This window comes from Alternaria alternata (assembly GCF_001642055.1).
Source record: "Alternaria alternata strain SRC1lrK2f unplaced genomic scaffold CC77scaffold_13, whole genome shotgun sequence".
Classification (NCBI taxonomy): Eukaryota; Fungi; Ascomycota; class Dothideomycetes; order Pleosporales; family Pleosporaceae; genus Alternaria; species Alternaria alternata.
The window spans coordinates 808,303-827,560 of record NW_017306202.1 but is presented as its reverse complement, the minus strand read 5'-3'; the positions used below and the strand labels follow the sequence as shown (position 1 = coordinate 827,560).

General features: G+C 51.5%; 4 protein-coding genes across 4 annotated transcripts; 3 read left to right on the top strand and 1 right to left on the bottom strand.

Annotated features, from left to right (window-relative positions):
- Positions 1 to 597: 597 nt before the first annotated feature.
- CC77DRAFT_1021599 (hypothetical protein) lies at positions 598 to 10,868 on the bottom strand. Its single transcript, XM_018525293.1, has one exon. The coding sequence runs from the start codon at positions 10,604 to 10,606 to the stop codon at positions 833 to 835; it is 9,774 nt and encodes a 3,257-aa protein (XP_018384912.1). The 5' UTR covers positions 10,607 to 10,868; the 3' UTR covers positions 598 to 832.
- A 99-nt stretch (positions 10,869 to 10,967) lies between these two features.
- On the top strand, positions 10,968 to 13,616 carry CC77DRAFT_1021598 (DUF300-domain-containing protein). Its single transcript, XM_018525292.1, has 7 exons — positions 10,968 to 11,246; positions 11,297 to 11,314; positions 11,366 to 11,419; positions 11,467 to 11,554; positions 11,603 to 12,640; positions 12,689 to 13,095; positions 13,149 to 13,616. The coding sequence occupies exons 1-7, from the start codon at positions 11,116 to 11,118 to the stop codon at positions 13,441 to 13,443; spliced, it is 2,031 nt and encodes a 676-aa protein (XP_018384911.1). The 5' UTR covers positions 10,968 to 11,115; the 3' UTR covers positions 13,444 to 13,616.
- Positions 13,617 to 13,713: 97 nt separating this feature from the next.
- On the top strand, positions 13,714 to 14,748 carry CC77DRAFT_167837 (hypothetical protein). Its single transcript, XM_018530409.1, has one exon. The coding sequence runs from the start codon at positions 13,919 to 13,921 to the stop codon at positions 14,537 to 14,539; it is 621 nt and encodes a 206-aa protein (XP_018384910.1). The 5' UTR covers positions 13,714 to 13,918; the 3' UTR covers positions 14,540 to 14,748.
- Positions 14,749 to 17,416, top strand: CC77DRAFT_167838 (hypothetical protein). The gene is made up of 2 exons (XM_018530410.1): positions 14,749 to 15,077; positions 15,373 to 17,416. The coding sequence occupies exons 1-2, from the start codon at positions 14,957 to 14,959 to the stop codon at positions 17,055 to 17,057; spliced, it is 1,806 nt and encodes a 601-aa protein (XP_018384909.1). The 5' UTR covers positions 14,749 to 14,956; the 3' UTR covers positions 17,058 to 17,416.
- The last annotated feature ends 1,842 nt before the right edge of the window (positions 17,417 to 19,258 follow it).

Sequence of the window (19,258 nt, the reverse complement as noted above, 5' to 3'; positions counted from 1 at the left end):
TGGCGGGATCCTATCCGACAGCCTGCCGATGTTCACCGGACGTGTTTGTCGTTGGTCTGCGATTGCAGCGTAAAGTCCATGGATATATGCGCCACCTCGTTATAGCTACTTTCGAGGGCTCCTTGGCAGAGTGGCAATGCCAATAGAATCTCCAACGACGCGACGAAATGGTTTCGGTGTGTTGCTCCGATGGAGTCGAGATATACTAGAAAAGTTCATGTGGTCTCGCTGTTAAGGGCCGGTCCAACAGACTGTTCTCGATACGAGAGAGGCAACGAAGTTTGATTGGCGATTGGTAAACCCGAAGTTTTGCCTTGGAGAGCATCTTGCGCCTTGAGATCCGCTGGTATGTGGTACAAGATTTGGTGATTCCATACGCGAAGGTAGGCAGGTGATCCGCGTAAATTGGCGTAGCATATATGTTGGCTACGAAGGTGACCTTGACCTAGAAATTGCATCCATCTGGTTATCGTTGAGACGGAAGCTCAAATACTGGGATCAAAGCGTGAAGAAAGGAATATGGCAGATCGAGGGTTCGTCGTTCGGTTGGCGAGCCATCAGCGCGTGACGTCATCACGCGACGCGTCTCCTTCCTTTCATAGCAAACCTAGTTGAGCACACAGAACGGTTTGGTTGTTCAGGAAAAACGGCACTATTTGAACTTTCAATAGCGCCAATAAGTATGTACATGCTAATTTAGATATTTTCACAAACTCTGACGATTTTTCCGAAACGCCATTTCACCCAATGTACCAGTCCCTTCACTCTAAACGCCTTGCCAATAATTCTACATAATTAAACTCAGAAGGCATAAACGCCTTTGATGCTCCACTTAGCTGCTCCCCAGAATCCTCTCATAAGCCTCCTCCACCTCCCTGGCAACTTCCAACAACGTAACAATAACAATTTGATGCGTAACATTCGGCAGGCGATCCCTATGCAGCCCAATCCACTCCAAAGGTGGCGTCGCCTCGCCCATATCCCTTAATTGCGGCGTCTCAATCAGCGGCGGTTCTAATGGCGTATACTCGTAGCGCGACTGTGGAACATTGACTACAGCAGTAATTTTCTCCTGGCCGTCTGGCGAAACGGAGGGAGCGCGGGGGCGGTTGGACGGTATCGCCGTCTTACCGGCGGCGTTGGGGTCGGGAGCGGAGGCATCCGGATCGTCTTGGAGGGTTTGGGATGTGCTAATCTTGATGTTGGATTCTGGAAGTGGCTTGCCAAGGCGGGAGGCGAGGGTGCGGGAGTGGTTGGACCACATGGTGCGTATGTAAGAGATACGTGAGTAGTTCCAGCCAACGTCAACTTTGCCCTCGAGCGAGCTACGGAACAGGTAGTCGATGTGTGTTCCCTTGGGTACCTGCCAGGTGTGCATTGTAGCGATGACCTTGGGTACACGTAGAATTGTGCCGCCACGTGCGGAGCTGACGCTTGCCGACACATCTTCAACTGTGAGCTCGGTCACGGGTTTGCTCTTTTTTGGTGTTGGTACGGAAGCCAGTGCGACGGAAAGTTGACCAAGCGTCATGCCGAGGCTGGAGTGAATCTTGGTCTTCTTCTCGAGTGCAACAGCAAAGCGTGCTTGCATATCGCCGGCTTCCAGCATCAGGACTTGGTTGTCTATGAATGTTGATGGGAAGACACCAAATCTGATTGACCGTAGTGTGACGACAACATCGGTATGCAGTGAGATGGGTGCTTTGAAGTTGTCCTTGTCCGGCTTTGTAAGAAGCTGACTGTTCGATCCTGGGGGTGTGAATGGCTCAGGCAACGATGATTTGCGACGCAGGAACTTCTCAATATCTCGGAGAGATTGCTTGTACGCTTGTCGGTTCTCTTGGATCAGCCGTTCAATCGCTTGCCATAGTGCAAGACCCTGTGCAGCACTCGTAGCATGGCAAAATACGTGCACCTTGCCACCGTCAAGTATAGCAACCAGCCGATCTTGTGTATCGTCACCCTCAGGGCGGACGTTGTACATCAGGAAGCCGAAATCTGCGATATCTGCCATCACGAAAGCTTGGAAGTCGAACCCAGTCCTTACACGTAACTGACGGAAAGCAACTGATGCCTGAATGAGTGGTGCTTGACGAGTGCCTGGTTCTTGTAATGGCCATCCAATCGACGTGCGTACTCTAGTCTCATGCAGCTCAATGAAGCCACTCGTGCGACCCGTACTTTCGATACCAATCTTCTCAACACCAACACACAGGTTCTGTTCCGAGGTAGTGGTCTTCTTGGACGACGCCCACAAGTTGTGAATGTGTAGCCATGACTTTCCGATCGATTGACCCAAATCTAAATCAACCTTGACGTCTGCGATAGCCACATTCGCATTCCAAGGAAAAGCGGTACCGGCAGCGATTTGCTGATAGCGTTGTATGAGAAACTCTTGTGGTTCTGAGTTGGCGCTTGGTGACGAAGGTTTCGAAGCCCGACGGATCTCTGGCGGCACCCAGATTTCTCGGAATAATAGGAAATCCTGCAGTTGGCGCGCGTTGATCTGGAGAGCGGTCGGGTTGATCTTGAGGATCGCCGAAATACCACTGGTGCCGCTGAGATGTTTGCTGTTCATCAAGGAAATCACGATAGACTCCATGTCCAAACTAAACGTAGACTCACGAGAGTATACGTGCCGAACAGTAGTCACCAGTTTCTCAAACGTGGCTGACGCAGCAAAGAAGTGACCATGCTCTTGAGATTTGACGCTGTTGACCGTGATGTATATATCCTCGACCTTGGCGATCGCTGTGACACGAGCAATGGGTTGGCAACTGAGACTGAACTCTTGCTTGCAAATCCGAAGTCCCAAGTTGAGTCTTGTCCTGCCTAAGATGGTGGTAGGGTCTGCTGTGATGATGTTGTCTTCTTCGAGTAATTTGGCAGTCGGCTTTGACTGGTCTTGAGACTGTTCAGGTGATGCAGCCTCATCATCGTCATCCTTTTCGCGGACTACAGCTTTGATGCTATCCGATATGTCGATGATGATAGGCACGACAGTCGGCAGTAACGTGTTGGTTGATCCATCAACACGAAGCTCGGCGTTCAGAGAAGGATCGTTCCCGTCATCTGTATACTCGACGCGTACTGCCACACCTGGAGCTCGTAACGCCATACTGCTCTTTGACTCGTCTCCTACGAACTGGCTATAGCGTCCCTTCTGCTGAGCCCGACCGGAAGCGCCTTGTACTGGCGCTTTATCACTACCGTGGATATGTACAACAGCTCCGGCAAAATTGACATCAGCGGTCAGCGATGCAAGACGTTTGTTTCCGAAAGGATTCTTTCGTTGTGCACCAGTCGTCGTGGGTGTCATGTTCCAATTAGCAGAAGCTTTGCGGAACTTCTTACCAGCAAGGGCAATAGAGCGCTCAATGACGTTTCCGGGTAAGACGAAGTGTGAGTCTAGCTGGAGATCGAGTGATTTGCCGGCAGCATAGAATGCTAGCTTACGCGTATCTTTTGTGGACGCATACGCTACGTTGAACACCATCTTGGGCAATAACGCTGAGTTGAGCGATCGCACCTTCTTACTCGCCGACACCGGTACCATCTGTAACCGCATATCTTCAACCATCAAGCGCGCGGCATCGTCTTTCTGTGTTGACAGGTCGATCTTTCCGAAAGAAAGCACAAGATCGTGAATCTCGTTTTGCGGGAAAGGAGCGACAGAGTTTCCAACGATCCAGCTGACTTGTAGGTCAAGGAGTTCCAAAGAGTACGTCGATGTAAAGAGGGCTCCTGAGCTGATGCTGTCGGAGTCTTGATGAGCATCGCTTTTGAGACTCCGGTCACGTCGGTGAGAGATTCTACTCTTCGTGTGCCGGAGACGACGTAGATACTTTTTCTCTTTGGAGAGGTCCAAATCCTTAATCTTGTCTTGGAGATGATTCACCACGTCTACCACCGCTGATGCAGTGTCTGCGAAGACATTCACTTCCAGACCCGAGCTTCGGAGGCTATAGACCCTGCGGGTAGGTTCAGAGTCTTTCTCGGTAGTTGCCTGGAAAACGGCTCCGAACGTGAGATTACCACATCGACGAACCGAGTCTTGATCCTTGAGGTTCATATCGATGGTAACTTCGTGGATCCGCACCACGGCTTCGGGATACATCATGATGCTCTGATCTGAATCGATGTTTGTGGCTTTAAGCTGAACTGTGGATACCCTGAACGCGAGATTTGCCGTTGGCGAGTCTGGATGCTGGCCAGGGGCGCTAGCTGAAACATGCATTCCGTGCAGCGTCATCCGCACATCGAACAAGATATCCGGTGAAGACGTAGGAGCTTTGACTACTGGAGAGCTTGCTGAAGGTGGAAACAACTCCTCAATATGCGTCTTCAAAACCCCGACATCATCTTGAACCGCCTGGAACATGTGGGACATTTCTGGTTTGTTGAGGGTCGCGACGAAAGACTGGATCTCTGAAGCCTGGACATGTACCTTGTCGACGATTCCGGACGCCAGAACCTTGGTCTCTTTCTCGGTCTGGGTAATTGACAGTCTTCCATTGAGTGGAGGTAGCTCAAGCGAGCTGATAACGTGTGAACCTTCTTTCGACGTACTGTATAGCCGATGGAAGTTCGCTTCGAGGTCGTAGTCTACTTGCAAGGTGACATGCTTGCCTAAGGCTGGAATGACAGCGATACGTCCGGACGAGCCTGTGATCGACCATCCAAGAGGTTGAAGAACAGCAATTTCGATTTGATATGCGTCCATGAAAAGTGCGAGTGAGATGTTGGGAAGCTGAGTGGAAACCTTGTCGGGCTTGTCATCCTTCGGGGTCGTGCTCGTAAATCGCTTCATGTTCGCTGATTGTCGATGGAAATACGCGGCCTCGTCCTTCAGCACGTTGTCCGCGACTTCAATGAGGCCTAAGATGTCCTCTTGCACCTTCACAATAATCTTGTGGCTTGCGGCTGCTACCTTGATCTCATTGGGTGTTTTGTTCTCGCCCTCGTGCTCTATCATGGCAAAGTAGATACTCGGCTGTTCGAACTGCGTTTTGGCCAAAATCCGGGATCGAGATGACAGCTCACTCACAGCAACGTCGACGTGAAGATGAGCGGACATGATCTCTCCGAGTTCCGATGCTCTACTATCTGCATCAAGGAAAGAGAATCGCATGCTTCTGCCCGTGTTGATGCTCCGGAGGTTGATAGTGTCCAGCGTTATCTGGACCTTATCTGTTGCGAATACCACCTGAAGATCATGGTCATATGTAGGTTTCGAGATTTGTCTTGATGGTGGGGTTGCGGCCTTCGTCTTCTTCGCTGCTCTCAAGTTCTCTTTCTGGAACAGTTCTAGTAATGATTCTGCAAGCTCGCAGATCTCCCACTGGACATGTAGTGACGTATCTCCGGAGCTGATCTGAACGACTGTAGACTTCTTCAGAGCGCCGGCATCTACCACCATCAGTCCATCAGGTTGCGCTGGGGGTAGCAAGACGATGTTCAAGACTAGGAGACCTAGAGATATTTCGCTCTGTCTTGGACCAGGGTCAATGATGAACTTGATCTCTGCTGACCTGATGTCGACATGTACAGGTGCGGAGTCTGAGGTTGGAAGCGGCTCTTCGATATGTCCGAAAAGCAGCCTCATCGCAAGGCTCTTCTTTACATGCGCTAGATCCCAAGTACGCCACTGATCCCACATCCCGATGATCTTTTCTTCAGCATTGACAGGGCATGCCACATCAGACTGCGAACAGTCGCCAAGAATAGCGTCTTTCTCGACCTGTGGAAGACATTGCCAGGTATACCGAAATCGGGAAATGATCTTCCAAGAATCGTGACTCCGCAGGTGGTCTCTAGCCGCTCGAAGGGCATAAGATGCTTTAGTAAGAAAGGCGGGATCTGAGTATTGGTCTTGTACGCTTGTGAGATACCAGGCGAGATAGCGTAGTCGATGTTGTTGCCTTTGCTCGACTTCAGCAAATCTTGTAATCAGTTTCTCAGACAAAAGAGTCGTCCGGTGGATGAGCGCTGCTAGGTACTCGACCTTCTTGCTTGCCACGGCGTTCTCTAACGACCTGAAAGAGACGTTCACCGAAGTTTCCTTGCATTGCATCATCCACAACATAACGTCCCTGATTTCAGCCTGGATAGCAACTCCTCCACCCATGTCATAAAGATCGCGCTCGGTCACGGAAAGACCGAGTGAGCCCAAAGTGGTATGTAACGAAAGCGAGTTCTCACCAGCTCTTTCGCCAGGAAACTTTTTGATCCTTGCTGCCAGCGCAAGCTTGTTCAGGATGATATCATACTGATCCTGCCCCGTCTCATTCATGGAGTGAGCTTGGAAAGTGTGCTGGAATCGAACGTGCGTAAAAGGTATGCGAACACTGAATTCGACTGAGCTGCCTTTGCCTTCTAATCGGTTGCGGTTCTCAAGGATCTTAGTCATGACATTGACTTGGAAGTCGTCCAGCAGATCTTCAGGGCGCCTAGGTTGAACTAGTTCGATTAGGCTCGAGACACATGTGACAAATTCTGGGGTGCAAAAGACGCGTATGCCTGGCTCTGCACTAATCAGTATGCTACTGTGGGCGAAGCTCTCATCCAAATGCTTCGTTGACACATCGTTGAAGACAACGTCGTCCACCTCCAGGAAACTATTGCTAGAGGGCATCGTAGGGAAGGAAGGAACATCTGACAGATCCGGTTCGATCTGATCAAACGGAAAATAGGGTACGGCGAGACTGCTAGACAGTGCGACAGACGAAGGAGTCCAGTCGTGCTCGACACGCTCATCATTCCTGAAGGACGAGTAGGGGCGGTGAGTTGAGTCCGTCGGCTTTGGTGATCCACTCAGAAGGGTCCGGCTATCACTGCTACCTGCAGTCGTCTTGTCTGCCTTCCGCCTGACCGCAGATCTGATGCTGCTGGAAAACGACATGGCTGGAGACGATCGCTTGCTACTTGGGTGCATTCGTCGCGCTTTGGAGGATGAAGCAGTCGAGGATTGTTTGGACGATGTGATCGAACTGGCATGGTGAGGCGGCTGGTACAAGAAGATTGGATGAGGCACGTCCGGGTATTGCATTGCTGGTGTACGCAGATTCTGTCGATTCGTGTCATCTAGATGTGAAGACGAGACTCGCTCGTCACCAAGCATGAAGCGAGTGCGGTTAGTCCGTTTATCGTGCAACCGCATGTGAGCCTGCTGCTGCGCGCGCTCCTCTGAAAAGTCCAGTTTCCGAGTCAACAGATTCAATGACACAGTGGTTTGAAGATAGGCCTGGGTAGTGACAGCTTCCTTCTCCTTGGAGCGCGCTCTATGATGCGATACGGACTTGGACGGAACGGCACTGATCGTAAAGTCCGGTATCAAGACATTGAGCCTCTGAGAGAATGTAGTTCCAGCGAGATCGTTGAAGTTGAGACTCACGGGACTCGTCTTGAGCAACAACGCTTCCTGGGCGATGTGGACACAGACGCTGATGTCGTGTGTCTTCAGTTTTAAGAAAGTAGCATCATGGATTATCGGAATTTCGGTCAGAGGAAGCGTGTTCTCATCGTCGTCGAGAGTAAACCCAAAGGAGCGCGCTGCTCCTGCTGCAGTTTCGACGAATTCGGATGTGCAATCGCCCGTGATCATTCCTACTTCGAATTCCCAGCTGCACAAATAGGTTGGCTCGATCGGTGGGAGTCCAAAAAGACGATGTCCAAAAATGATCGTGGAGTCAACAAAGAGCTCGGTAGGCCCGCTTGTAAATTCGTTGGGTACCTCAGCGTCTGGTACTAAGCCTCCGAGGGAGATACTGATAGGACTAAAGTTGACCATCAGATCCATGTAGTAGTTGGTAAACCTCAGATCGGCGGATGCGAACGGGAGATCGGCTCGGATGCCACGCTCTGCTGCGTACAGATTGGCAGGTAGTAGTACGCATGATTCGTCCGCGTAGATAGACAGTATTACGTCCAGGTCGTTCGAGAGCTTGGCTGGTTGTATGTCTGCCTGGGTCCCGTCTGCTGCTAGAACAGTACTTGGTAGCCCCTGGAACTCCTCCAGTGTCTTGAAGTGCATGTCATCGCCAAAGTAGTTGTCTTTGATCTTCATGAAATGATGGATGAGCCAACCGTATAGTTCAAGGTTGAGCTTATGACCTTGGATGTCCATGAAAAGCCTGTCGGTATTCATGGGCGATGTCTCAGTCATGAAGGTATGACTTCCGCTCAAAGTAAGCCCGCCCAGATGCGCTACTTTTGGCGATTGTACGAATGTTTGCAATGTGTTTTTCTGAGGCATCAAAACTTCGAGACCTAGATTCTGACCTTTAACGTCAAACTTGATTTCATTTTCAAGTGGCCGGAACTTGTCCAGTGGTATGGATACATCTCCTTGCAAGTTCTGACCGGACAGGATAACGAAATTGTTGTCTTCCAGGTCAGATGGGTTGTTTATTATGTTGGAGTCGTTGGTGTTGAGGTACAACTTGAAGTTGGAGAAGTCAACGCTGAGCAGGTACTGGAAAGGCACAAAAAGAAAGTAATCGGGCGGCGGACCCGAGCCCCAGTCAGCGACGAGATCCATGATCAGAAACATGTGATCTCTGAGGAGGAACAACTCCAAATCTTGACATTTGATGTTGAACAGCCATTTCCGCAATGTATTCCAACCTAAAGGATTAGAAAGGTCGCAGTCAAGCGCAATGGCGCCAGAGCGCCACAAAAGACCATGATTGACACTGGACGAGATCTCAGTACTGGCGATATCGACGTCCACTTTGCTCTGGTATCCTTGTTTTGAGGCATACATATCCATGACATAATTGACGGTGGTTTGCTCGGCTATCTTGACATCAATCCATGCGAAAGGGCGAACATTTTGCGCACCAGTGTTGTCTCTTCGCTTTCCCCTTCTGAGGTATGCCTTTGCTTTACTCTTATTTTTGTCCCCAGGCTTTTCGCGTGCATTCAACGTGTGTGCTTTTCCCTTCCACTTCCAATCCTTGGATGATTCGCGGATCGGTATGCGCAACACGGTATCATTTTCGATGCTGAGGAAAAGTTTGAACACGGTCTGTACACGGAGGTCGCCAGCCTTCAGGGGTGTCGCTGGGACAGCATCCACACGATTGCCAGGAAAGAACATGTTCTGGAAGATGCCGCGATGCCGGTCTGCCCAAGGTCCATAGTTTATAGTGCCTCCAAATATTTGTATGTCCATGCCGTAGTCGGGCGGAATGCTTCCGTTGATGTCGTACGGTCGCGCGGGATCGATGTGCCTGCTGTGGTCGATATCGTTTGGTACAGGGCCAGGAACGTCCCAGTAGAAGGAGACGTTGACACAAGGGCAGTCAGCAATCAACGACGTCTTGGCGTATTCGATGCCATCCCACTCGCCGTGGCCGTCGTTGGTGGTATCGTCGAGGTATCTTGCCAGGCCTTTCCACCGTTCGCGACCGGGGAAGTGCCATTGAGAGTTCAAAGGTGGATTGTTAGCGGTGCCTGACCTGGTGTGAGTATGGATGGAATCTGAGTCTCTGGAAAAGATTCCAGCCAAATTTGGAATTCTCCTCAGCCAGCGCCAGTGTCTCCTGTGCCGTGCCTCTTTCTCGATTATGGAATCTTCTGGTACACCTCCAGCTGCTTCTTGCTTGTACTGTACAGCTGAGTCGAGTTGTCCAATCTTGTAATCGGGATTGGGCTTCATATGAACGACGGGATGCGTGACTTGGAAGTTGAAAAGCTGCTGGTAAACGTCCAAGGGGCCACATGTAGACGCATCGATGGTACCAGTCGCTTTTTCGAATTGAGCAGTTATAACGGCCAGCGTGTGCTCGTTTCCAACGACGATGGCGCCCTTCACTATATCGATGTGAACAGGGAGGAGTTTGAGGAAGGCTGGTATGTCGGCTTTCTTGGGATTTGACGAGGTCGATTGGCCGGTAACGGGTCGGGTAACGTTGTTGTCGCCTTCGGTATGCTGCTTCTTCAGCTTGTTGTGGCGATGATGCTCGTCTTTCTCGGTCTTCTCGTAGTCGGCCACGGATCCCTCGGGCGATTTCTCATCCTGGGCAGCGCTTTCCGCCTTCTTCTTGACCGCGTCTATGATACCGTCGTACGCAGGGCTCCGGTTGTACATGAAGGCTTCAATTCCATAGATTTTGATGGAAAAGCGGCATGGTAGCTCTTTCCGCGTCTGCTTGCCTCCCTTTTCTGCCTTGTCCAAATTCCCACTTCGACTGTCAGACCGGCTCCTGGGCGTGCTTGGTGTACGCTCGCTGCTAGTGTCGGGTTCCGAGGAAGGGTCGCCGTCAGTATATACACCCGCGTCCTTGACCCTCCGTAACCAATAGTTCCAGGTGATGTATCCGCCATGAACCAGTATTGTCTCGTTATGACCATGATAGCGAATATCCTTGAAGAAGAGGCGACCGCCCAGTAGAGAGATTTGCAGCGAGGTGATGTCGATGTAGGCGTTGAAGGTGCGCCAAGTGTATGCGCGGATACCGTAGGAGACGAGGGTCGCGAAGAGGCGGTTGAAGTAGAAGAGGAAGAAGATGGTCAGGATGCCGCAGATGAGCAGCTCAACCAGGAACACCCAATTGAAGCCGTCGCGCGGGTCCAGGGGCTCCGCGACGATTCGGGACGCCATGACTGCAGCGCGTTATGTGAAGGAGAGTGGGCGTCTTCATGGCTCGAGGGAGAAGTTGCGCATTGTCGTGGCGAGCGGAGATGGAAGGAGCAAAGGGGTGGCTCCTGCTCACTCTGGCGACATTGACTCGTGGTGTTGATATTTCAAGATATTCGGGGTGGGTATCGCGCCGTCGAAGTGCACGCACTATGAAGCAGCTGGAGATGGCGCTACCCAAGTGCTAAGGACAGGGCCGATTGATGTTCGAGGCGCGACACGCAGGATGCGCGTCATGGGCGCCGTGCAGGAAAACCGAGCTTGGACCTGTTCTGCCTCTCCGCAAACCTACCACACTGTGGAGGGCGAACGTGCACAAGACCACACGCACGACACCGGGTGGCAGTCGACAGCACACACCATGGCTGCGATCCATCGCTAGTACCATCGTCTGCCTTTTCTTCTCCCTACTGACCCCACGACTGCGACTGCCACTTCTTTCGTGTTTGTTTGCTCGCCTACGCCGCCCCAACATGGCTTCAGGCACCCTCCCACAAGACGTTACCGGCGCCGACTTGTCTGGCGGCACCGGTGCTCGCTTTGCACGTGCTGTCATCATTGTAGCAGGCGTATGCGCTCTTGTCGCGAGTCTAGTTACTTTCGTGTAGGTGGTAGAGCCTCTATCTTGCATGACTCGAGCTGACGTAGCTGTAGTGCTGTCTGGTTACAAACGTGAGAGCGAACCGGCCGACCGCTGGCGCCCGTATGCTGAACAAGACATAGGAAGAACTACCGTAAACCGGTGCTGCAGCGATATGTCATCCGTATCTTGCTCATGTATGCACTCTCTCCAGCAGTCGTATGTCATTGCTCATATCATAAAGGGTCCCCATCTACGCAGGCGCATCATGGGCCAGCTTGGTGTCGACGATTGCAGCGTCCTACGTGGAGCCCTTCAGAGACGTTTACGAGGTACATACAATCTCTCCCTCTGGCAACTATCACTGACGCATGGCTCAGGCCTTCACCATCTACACCTTCCTCCAGCTGCTTATCAACTTCATCGGCGGCGAACGCGCCCTCATCATCCTCATGACCGGCCGCCCGCCCGTATCCCACCCGTGGCCGCTCAACCTCGTCTGCTCCAAGATCGACATATCCGACCCACACACCTTCCTCGCCATTAAGCGTGGAATCTTGCAATACACGTGGGTCAAGCCTCTTCTGTCTGTGGCGACCATCATCATGAAGGCTACCGGTACATACCAGGAAGGATACATAGGATGGACTTCTGGCTACTTCTGGAGCGGCATGATCTACAACGTCAGCATCACGATCAGTTTGTACGCCCTCGCCATGTTCTGGGTGTGCATGTCCACCGATCTTAAGCCCTTCCGGCCCATGCCCAAGTTCCTGTGCATCAAAGGCATCATCTTCGCCTCTTATTGGCAAGGATTCTTCCTTTCCATCCTTGTCTTCTTGGGAGCCATTCCAGACGACGTACCTGGCTACAGCCCCGATAACTTGGCCGCTGCTATACAGGATGCTCTTATCTGCTTCGAGATGCCACTCTTTGCACTTGCCCATTGGTATGCCTTTTCCTGGCACGACTATGCCGACGATACCATCTCTGCCGCACGGTTACCCGTCAAGTACGCTCTGCGTGACGCATTTGGCCCTCTGGATCTCATCCAAGACACCAAAGAAACTTTTGCTGGTAAGAACTATGAATATCGGTACTTTGATGCGCGCGACAACGTTTTGGCACACGAGGAGTCATCATCGCGTGCTGCACGTATGGCTGAGGGCATGCGATATGAACGAGGAGGAAAGGGCAAGTACTGGATCCCTAAGCCTGGACAAGGATCAGAACATGAGCCCCTCCTCAGCAAAGTTACATCGAGCCGCGCCAGAGCCATGAGCCCCGGGCCACACAAGGCTCTCAAGGGCGAGGGTGCCAAGTACGGTACACCAGACACGGTCGAAGAGCCCAACCTGGACGCCGAGGAAGAGCGCTTATATGATAACGCTCGTGAACTCGAGTTCGGAGACTGGAACGTAAGTAGGCACCTCTCAAAGATGGGTTTCGATCTAACCAAGCTGCAGTATCCCGTTATCGAAGCTCACCGTCCGTCTCGCGAAGACCGCATGTACGCCGACCCGAACATTCTGACCGCATCGACCAACCGGAACCTGCTGCAACCCACCAAGGAAAACAAACGGAGAAGGAAGAGCCAGATTCAAGACATTCAGGACTCTGCAGACAAGGGCAAACAGCGCAGTCATTCGAGCGAAGGAGAATCTTCTCGCTCAAAGTCATCTCATTCCAAGTCGCGCGACCCATTCGCCAACCTTCTCCGCCAAAAGTCGTCTTCCTCAAGCTCAGCCAAATCTGACAAGAGCCAACTTGTGGATCTTGTCGTGGAGGATCATCAAGCTGAGGAAGTCGATCGTGTCAGGGCACGCAAGGAAGGTGGTCCGGGATGGAACGAAGTTCCTTCTAAGCACTTTGTGTAAGTTTGCTCTCCACATCCGGGGTGGCGTATGAGACTAATGAAGATTGCAGCAAAACGTACCAGGCGGGCGAAGAAGAAGAGGTTCGAGAGGGCTTCAACCCAGATGAGCCTGAGCCACAGAACCCAGAAGCTGAGCATAACCTGAACTATCCGTTCACGGAGAACCAAAGCGAGGAGGAGCAGAGAAAGAATGATATCAAACCACACATCGTCAGCGAAGCCAATCACTGGGAATCACGCGATGTCAGCAATCAGAAGACGCAAGATGAGGACGAGAACGATGATCACCCCAGCCCGTCCTACGGCAGTTTCAGGGAAGAGCGCAACGCTTGGAATGCCGACTGATGACGCATCTACGATTCCGATTTCCTGGAAGGTTACTTCGTCAGATTTTGGGCCGACGATCTGTTTTATACCCCAGCTCATGTCACATATTACACCTTGCGATATATTTTCTGCGGCGTTAGAATGTCAGCGATTTCCTTGTTTGGTCGGATAAAATCGAAACCTTGACCACGAAGATGTTTATCGCACTTTGAACTAACAAGCGCAGCTTGCGGTCCGACGTGCATACGTTTCCGCTGTCGTCCCAAAACATGCAGCCTATCAATCCAAGCCCTAGTGGATGTCTGTGTCGTATTCCCAATCGAGACGCAGGTGGAGATTTTGTCTCGCGTGCGATGCTTCTGCAGAGTAAGGCGTCCAGGTCTGCCTTGATGTGCTGGCACCAGCAAAACTCAGTACGACGAAAAGATGCTTTGAGAAACAAGAAAAGCCCGCTCTTGATTTCGATTGGGAGAGAGGAGTTGCGAATTTCTCTATGCTTGTTTCAAGAATGATTCGTCTCACCAATCGCACACTGCTAACCAAAAGGTATTTTGTGAGAAGTGACGACAAGCTAACCGATTCGCTGCAGCGCGGATCCTACGATGTACGCAAGTGCGGGAGGGAACTTGGCGAGAGCCTCCACGACCGATGGGTCGGGCGTGCACGCGATTTACAACTACCGAACAAAGCATTCGGCCCTCATCAATTTCAACAACACCATCATCTATCGGAATCTGCCTCTGCAAAAATCTCAAACAATGACGTTCGTTGCGTTGCGCATGTTTCAAACTTCGCAAACAGCATCCAGTGTTCCAAGGCATCCCCGCACTGTCATGATGATCCGCTCGAGGACGCGACAACTGTGCGCATGCTCGAACATACCCGATATGAAGCAGCAGCCCTGATGCCAGACTGTCCAACGAAGGGGAACCCAGCACGCCACATGCCGACAAGGCTTCTGGCAGTTTCAAGCCGCAAGCGCTATTGCCTTGTCACTGGTCCACGTTACTGCAAGTCTCCGCTCTGCCTTGAGCGCTTACTCTATTCCCCTGGCCAATCAAACCCCACACCCTACCATCTCAACTCAATGCACGCAAGCCTCAACGCGAACTAACTTGTGAGTTTAACAACCACCATGGTAGGGGTGCGCTGCCATTGGGCGCCTACGGAAAGGTAAGGGACAGGCCTCATCTATAACATGCGAGCCACTGTCGTCCTGTGAGCTGCGAGTGGTTTGCTGTTCCTGACGGCCAGAACCTACAGGCTTGCGCATTTCAGAAGCGAACCACCAGTTGCGGGACAACACATTCGTCGACAAGCTGCGACTTTATCCGAATGGTTCGCGCAGTCAGCCTTTTTCTTCCATCCTTACCATACTTTCCTGCCTTCTTCTACCCTCTTCCTAGTATCTATTAGTCTTTGCTTTTGCCTTCTTCGGGCGCGACATTCTCTACCACGCTTCTCGTTCGACTGTTCTGGGTTGTTTTGATGATGGATTGTTAGCTGTACTGGTCTACAGCAGAAAAAGAAGATGAATTACGGAAGGGTACAAGAGAAGGAACCAAGGTCCCCATGGCTGGCCATCAAATTTGGATGCTGTGCATCGAAAGAGGACCTTGCGAACGATGGAAGCGACCCGCTGAGAGCTACTGGTATGTCTGAACTTCCCTTTCACTCTTCATCGTCATGTCTACTAGTTCTTGTTGCGCTCTCTTCTCGCGCTCAACATCTTCGTCGTCTCCTTTGTCTGTTTTCGCCGACAGCTCACTATTGATCTTCAACTCCAACGTTCTTGTTGAGATGCATCATGCAGCTCTTGCGTTCTCCTTAATATTGTTAATGCGCGACTATACCCGGACGATGGTTTCCAACACCTTTCCAATATGTTGGGACCATATGGGGTAATCTCGATTAATCTAACATGATGCTAACGCTTTTGATCAATAGGCGAAACTGATATGCGGATATGCTATGAACAACCGCGACCCGTACCACAGCCTTGCGTTGAGCCGATACAACAGCGTCCATCAACGAGCCAGTCGATGAGCCGTCACGTCTCGCAATGGGTTTCCAACAGTCGCGAATACGCAGCACGTGCCTCATCTCGTGCGAGCATTTCGACCCTTGCGCGGCCAAGGCGTTCACACTCTCGACCCAGCATTAGTCGTCCAACTGACTTCCGCCACTTCGATGGTCTTGATGATATACCCTCGACGCTCAATGACGCTTCCATGCCCATCCGCCGCCGTCGTAGCTTTCGCCCCCTTGAGCTGTCTATCTATCTTCCCAACGGCTGTGGTCATCTATCTCCATTGCCTGATTTCGACGGTCAAGATGAATGGGATAGTCTACAATCGCAGCTAGAGCGTCCTGCTGAGGCACACGTTCGGGTGAGAGACTCACGTACGAGCTCTATATCTTCAGAACCTTCCTTCATCATTCAACGTAAACCAGTTGGTGGGCAATCTCGACGGGGCAGTGTTCAAAGTCAGAAGAGTACCACCACGCACGAGAGGAGACTCTCAGGAACCACCATGGGTACTATGGCTACGCCTACACTGGCATACCTTCCAGAGCATTCACAGATTGCTGGTGATCAGATACTTGAGAAGCCTACCATTCAGCGTTCGCGCACATCTGGTACCTTGTCACCTGCTCGTGTACTTTCACGTCTACCATCGCCATCGCGCAATCGTGCCAGTACTGCACCGTCCTCTCGACCAGGCAGTCTCCGTCGTACAAAGACCGATGTAGATGATGCTATTCGCGAATTAAACACCATCATTGAGGAACGCCGTGCAAGCGCGTATCGCACGAACGCTCAATCACCCGCGCTTGTCAACCGTCCTCCACCCTCTCCGTCTCACCACGTACCCTACATTGCGCCATCCATGCGCATGCATGTCCGTTCTGAAACCCTTTCGGATATCGGCTCTGCGTTCTCTGCCCCTCTGAGCTTCAAGCCGCTTCCCACCACCCCAGAGGCAGACATCCCAGCCCGCCGGGCAACAATGGGACTCAGGCTCGCACCACCTTCCTTCTCCCACACCGGTCCCTTGAACTCGAATCCCATTACACCACCACCACCCGCCACACCCACTACACCAATCGCCCGGCTAGGAGCCTGGATCAAGCGCTCGACCTCCACTCTGGCATCCGGCTCGCGTCCTACAACCCCGAAGACTGCCGACTCCTTCTACAAGTGCGAACCGCATCCCGCCCTTCCCACCTCACCTTCGCGTCCTTCGACTGCAGGATCACGCACACTACACACACGTCAGGAAAGCCAAGAGAGCAACGGTACAGCTACCGTTACACTCTTCTCCACATCCTACCCTTCCACCCGCTCATCCTCGCCAACCAACTCCCTCTCCACCGTCGCTACATCTTCGCCACCTAGAAAGCTACGTCGTGTTCCTGCGCCTCTGACACTCGTCAAGGAGAAGGAGATTGCTGCCGAGGCTGGCTTGTTGAGTGGAAGAAGTACAAGGGGTTTTATGAATGAGAAGCCGCCTATGAGCCCCAACTTTGATCTGCTCAAGGGTATGGAAATTAGTGCTAAGGATGTTGGTGTTAATGGAAGAAGAAGCTTGATGACGCTTAGCCCGGGAGCAGTAGGTGTTGCTTTTTAGATGGTTTGCGTTTGTTATGACTACAGGATTATGATGGGTGGATGGGCTGGAGTTTGCATAGGTATGGGAATACGGCACGAGGTTAGGGTCCAGACCTGGAACGGGGTACTGATGGGATGGGCTTTTGCTGTTGTTTTTTTAAACTTCTACTTCTAGCGACTTGGGCATATACCCTCCGATTCCTCCCTACAAAGCTGTCTCGCTTGGTGGGAGGCGGATGCCCGGGCGCGTACCTTAGCTTCTATAATATACCCTTTTCCCTCTACTTTAGAGGTATGCGAACCCCTTTATCCATCGAATATTGTTGGTGAGATCAAAGGCTCAAATCCTTGAGAACGTCATACTTCGTTCAATATAGCTTCCCTCCATGGATACCGCTGTGCATGAGACTGACGCTAATACCGTTTCCGTTCTAGCGCCTGTCCAACGCTCGGACTTCGTATGCCATCACCCATTTTCTCTTCCTCTTACCATGCTTGTAAGTGTTTCCTCCTGATCGAAAACAAAAGAGTACATAAATCGTAGGAGCTTGCAACACTCATATGCAGCTGACAGCTGTACCTACACAACGCCACCAACGATACAAAAATCCCCTTTTCTGTACCATGCGTCGTGGCGCGCGGGTCAGATTTACTCCGAATTCATCGCTCTCGATGTCAGCCGAATCCTTCAACGCTCAGGCACAGCCTGATCTCAGACCACCTTAGGCCTTACGATCCTAAAGAAGTAATATATGCTAACGAGTTTTCCGCTTAAAGTTGCTGGTAATAATAGGCCTTGTCAGATCGGCGCGATGTGGAAATGAACGACTATTGATCTTACGAATCATTTCTCCTTGTGCTTTGTGAACGGCAAAGTGGCATGCGAGATGGTGTGCAAGTAGCTGTGCTTTTCGCCGTTCGTCTATGAGCCGGAACTGTATTGAATAGTGCGCTGCGTAAGTCGTCGACAATCATAAAATCAACATTTCATTACTCCCAGACATCCATGGCCACGTTCATACATACACTATCGCAATCGACTCTTCCACATCGAAGACTAGGATATATTTCCGATCCACTCGCCGTAAACAATCGAACGATCGTAGCCACCGCCATCCCGTCTGCGACTCACATCACTCCGACAAAGATCCCAAGGTCCTCAACTCCGACCAACCTATATGCAATGTTTCTTCCACCCGGCGCGATAGCGGGCATAGCTGTAGGCGCAGTCTTTACTGCAGCTATAACGGCGTTTGTGCTGATCCTAATGTATCGCCGGGCCAAAAGGCGCAAGAATATCAGAAGAAATCGAGCCAGCTTGATACGAACTTATGGAAACGAGCAGAAGCCGTATGGTGTCAGTGTTGTTGTGATGGAGCAATCTTTGAAGCCGAGACCTGCAAAGTTCGAATGGAAGATGTTGGAAAGGTACGAGATGCCAGGAGTAGAAATGTGGCAACCGAAAGAGGGACGTCCGGTGGTACAAGAGCTACCAGGTTGCTACGGGGTTGGGAGGTAGAAGTGTTGAGGGTGTTGAAGGGATTCTACATCTGTTCCTTCTGTTGCGAGGTTCGACCTAGTGCCTTCCCCTACCGGCATACAGTCTTTCTTTCCTTTTTCACACGACTAGGTATGCGCTTCCCTCGATGATCTGGACGGCAGAAAGACCACACAAGTGCTTTGATCCCCAGAACACCATAATGTTCCCTTGTACATACTCAGTATATTCATTGCCATTGGCAACGCAAGTCTGGTGAGCAAGTTGTGCGCGGGATAAGTAACCTACTAACGTGTGTAGGCTATCACTCAACAAATATTGCTACAACAGCTCTTTGGACAAGCCTTCATCCGTCGCGCATCGAAAGAACATGCAGGATTCGCTAAAGGAATAAACGCAAGCACCCATACACACCCAAGCCTTTCCCGAAATCGCAACATTATGTCGTCATCTGTGGTTTTCGGTAGTCCTGGGGACGGTGAGACTTGTTCTCCCACGAGCGATGATACCAACACGGATTTGTACGAGGCAGATCTCCCCAGATCCCTGGCCAATGAACTACATGCCTTCGTAAGCAGAGGCAGATCGGACAGCGCGACGCCAACCATAGACGCCACGGTCGAAAAAGAGTCTAACACGGTCGGTACAAACGTGGAGGGTCGTGCCTCACCGGACTCTATCTATCGGGTGAGGCGCCCACTACGAGTTATCAGCATACCCAG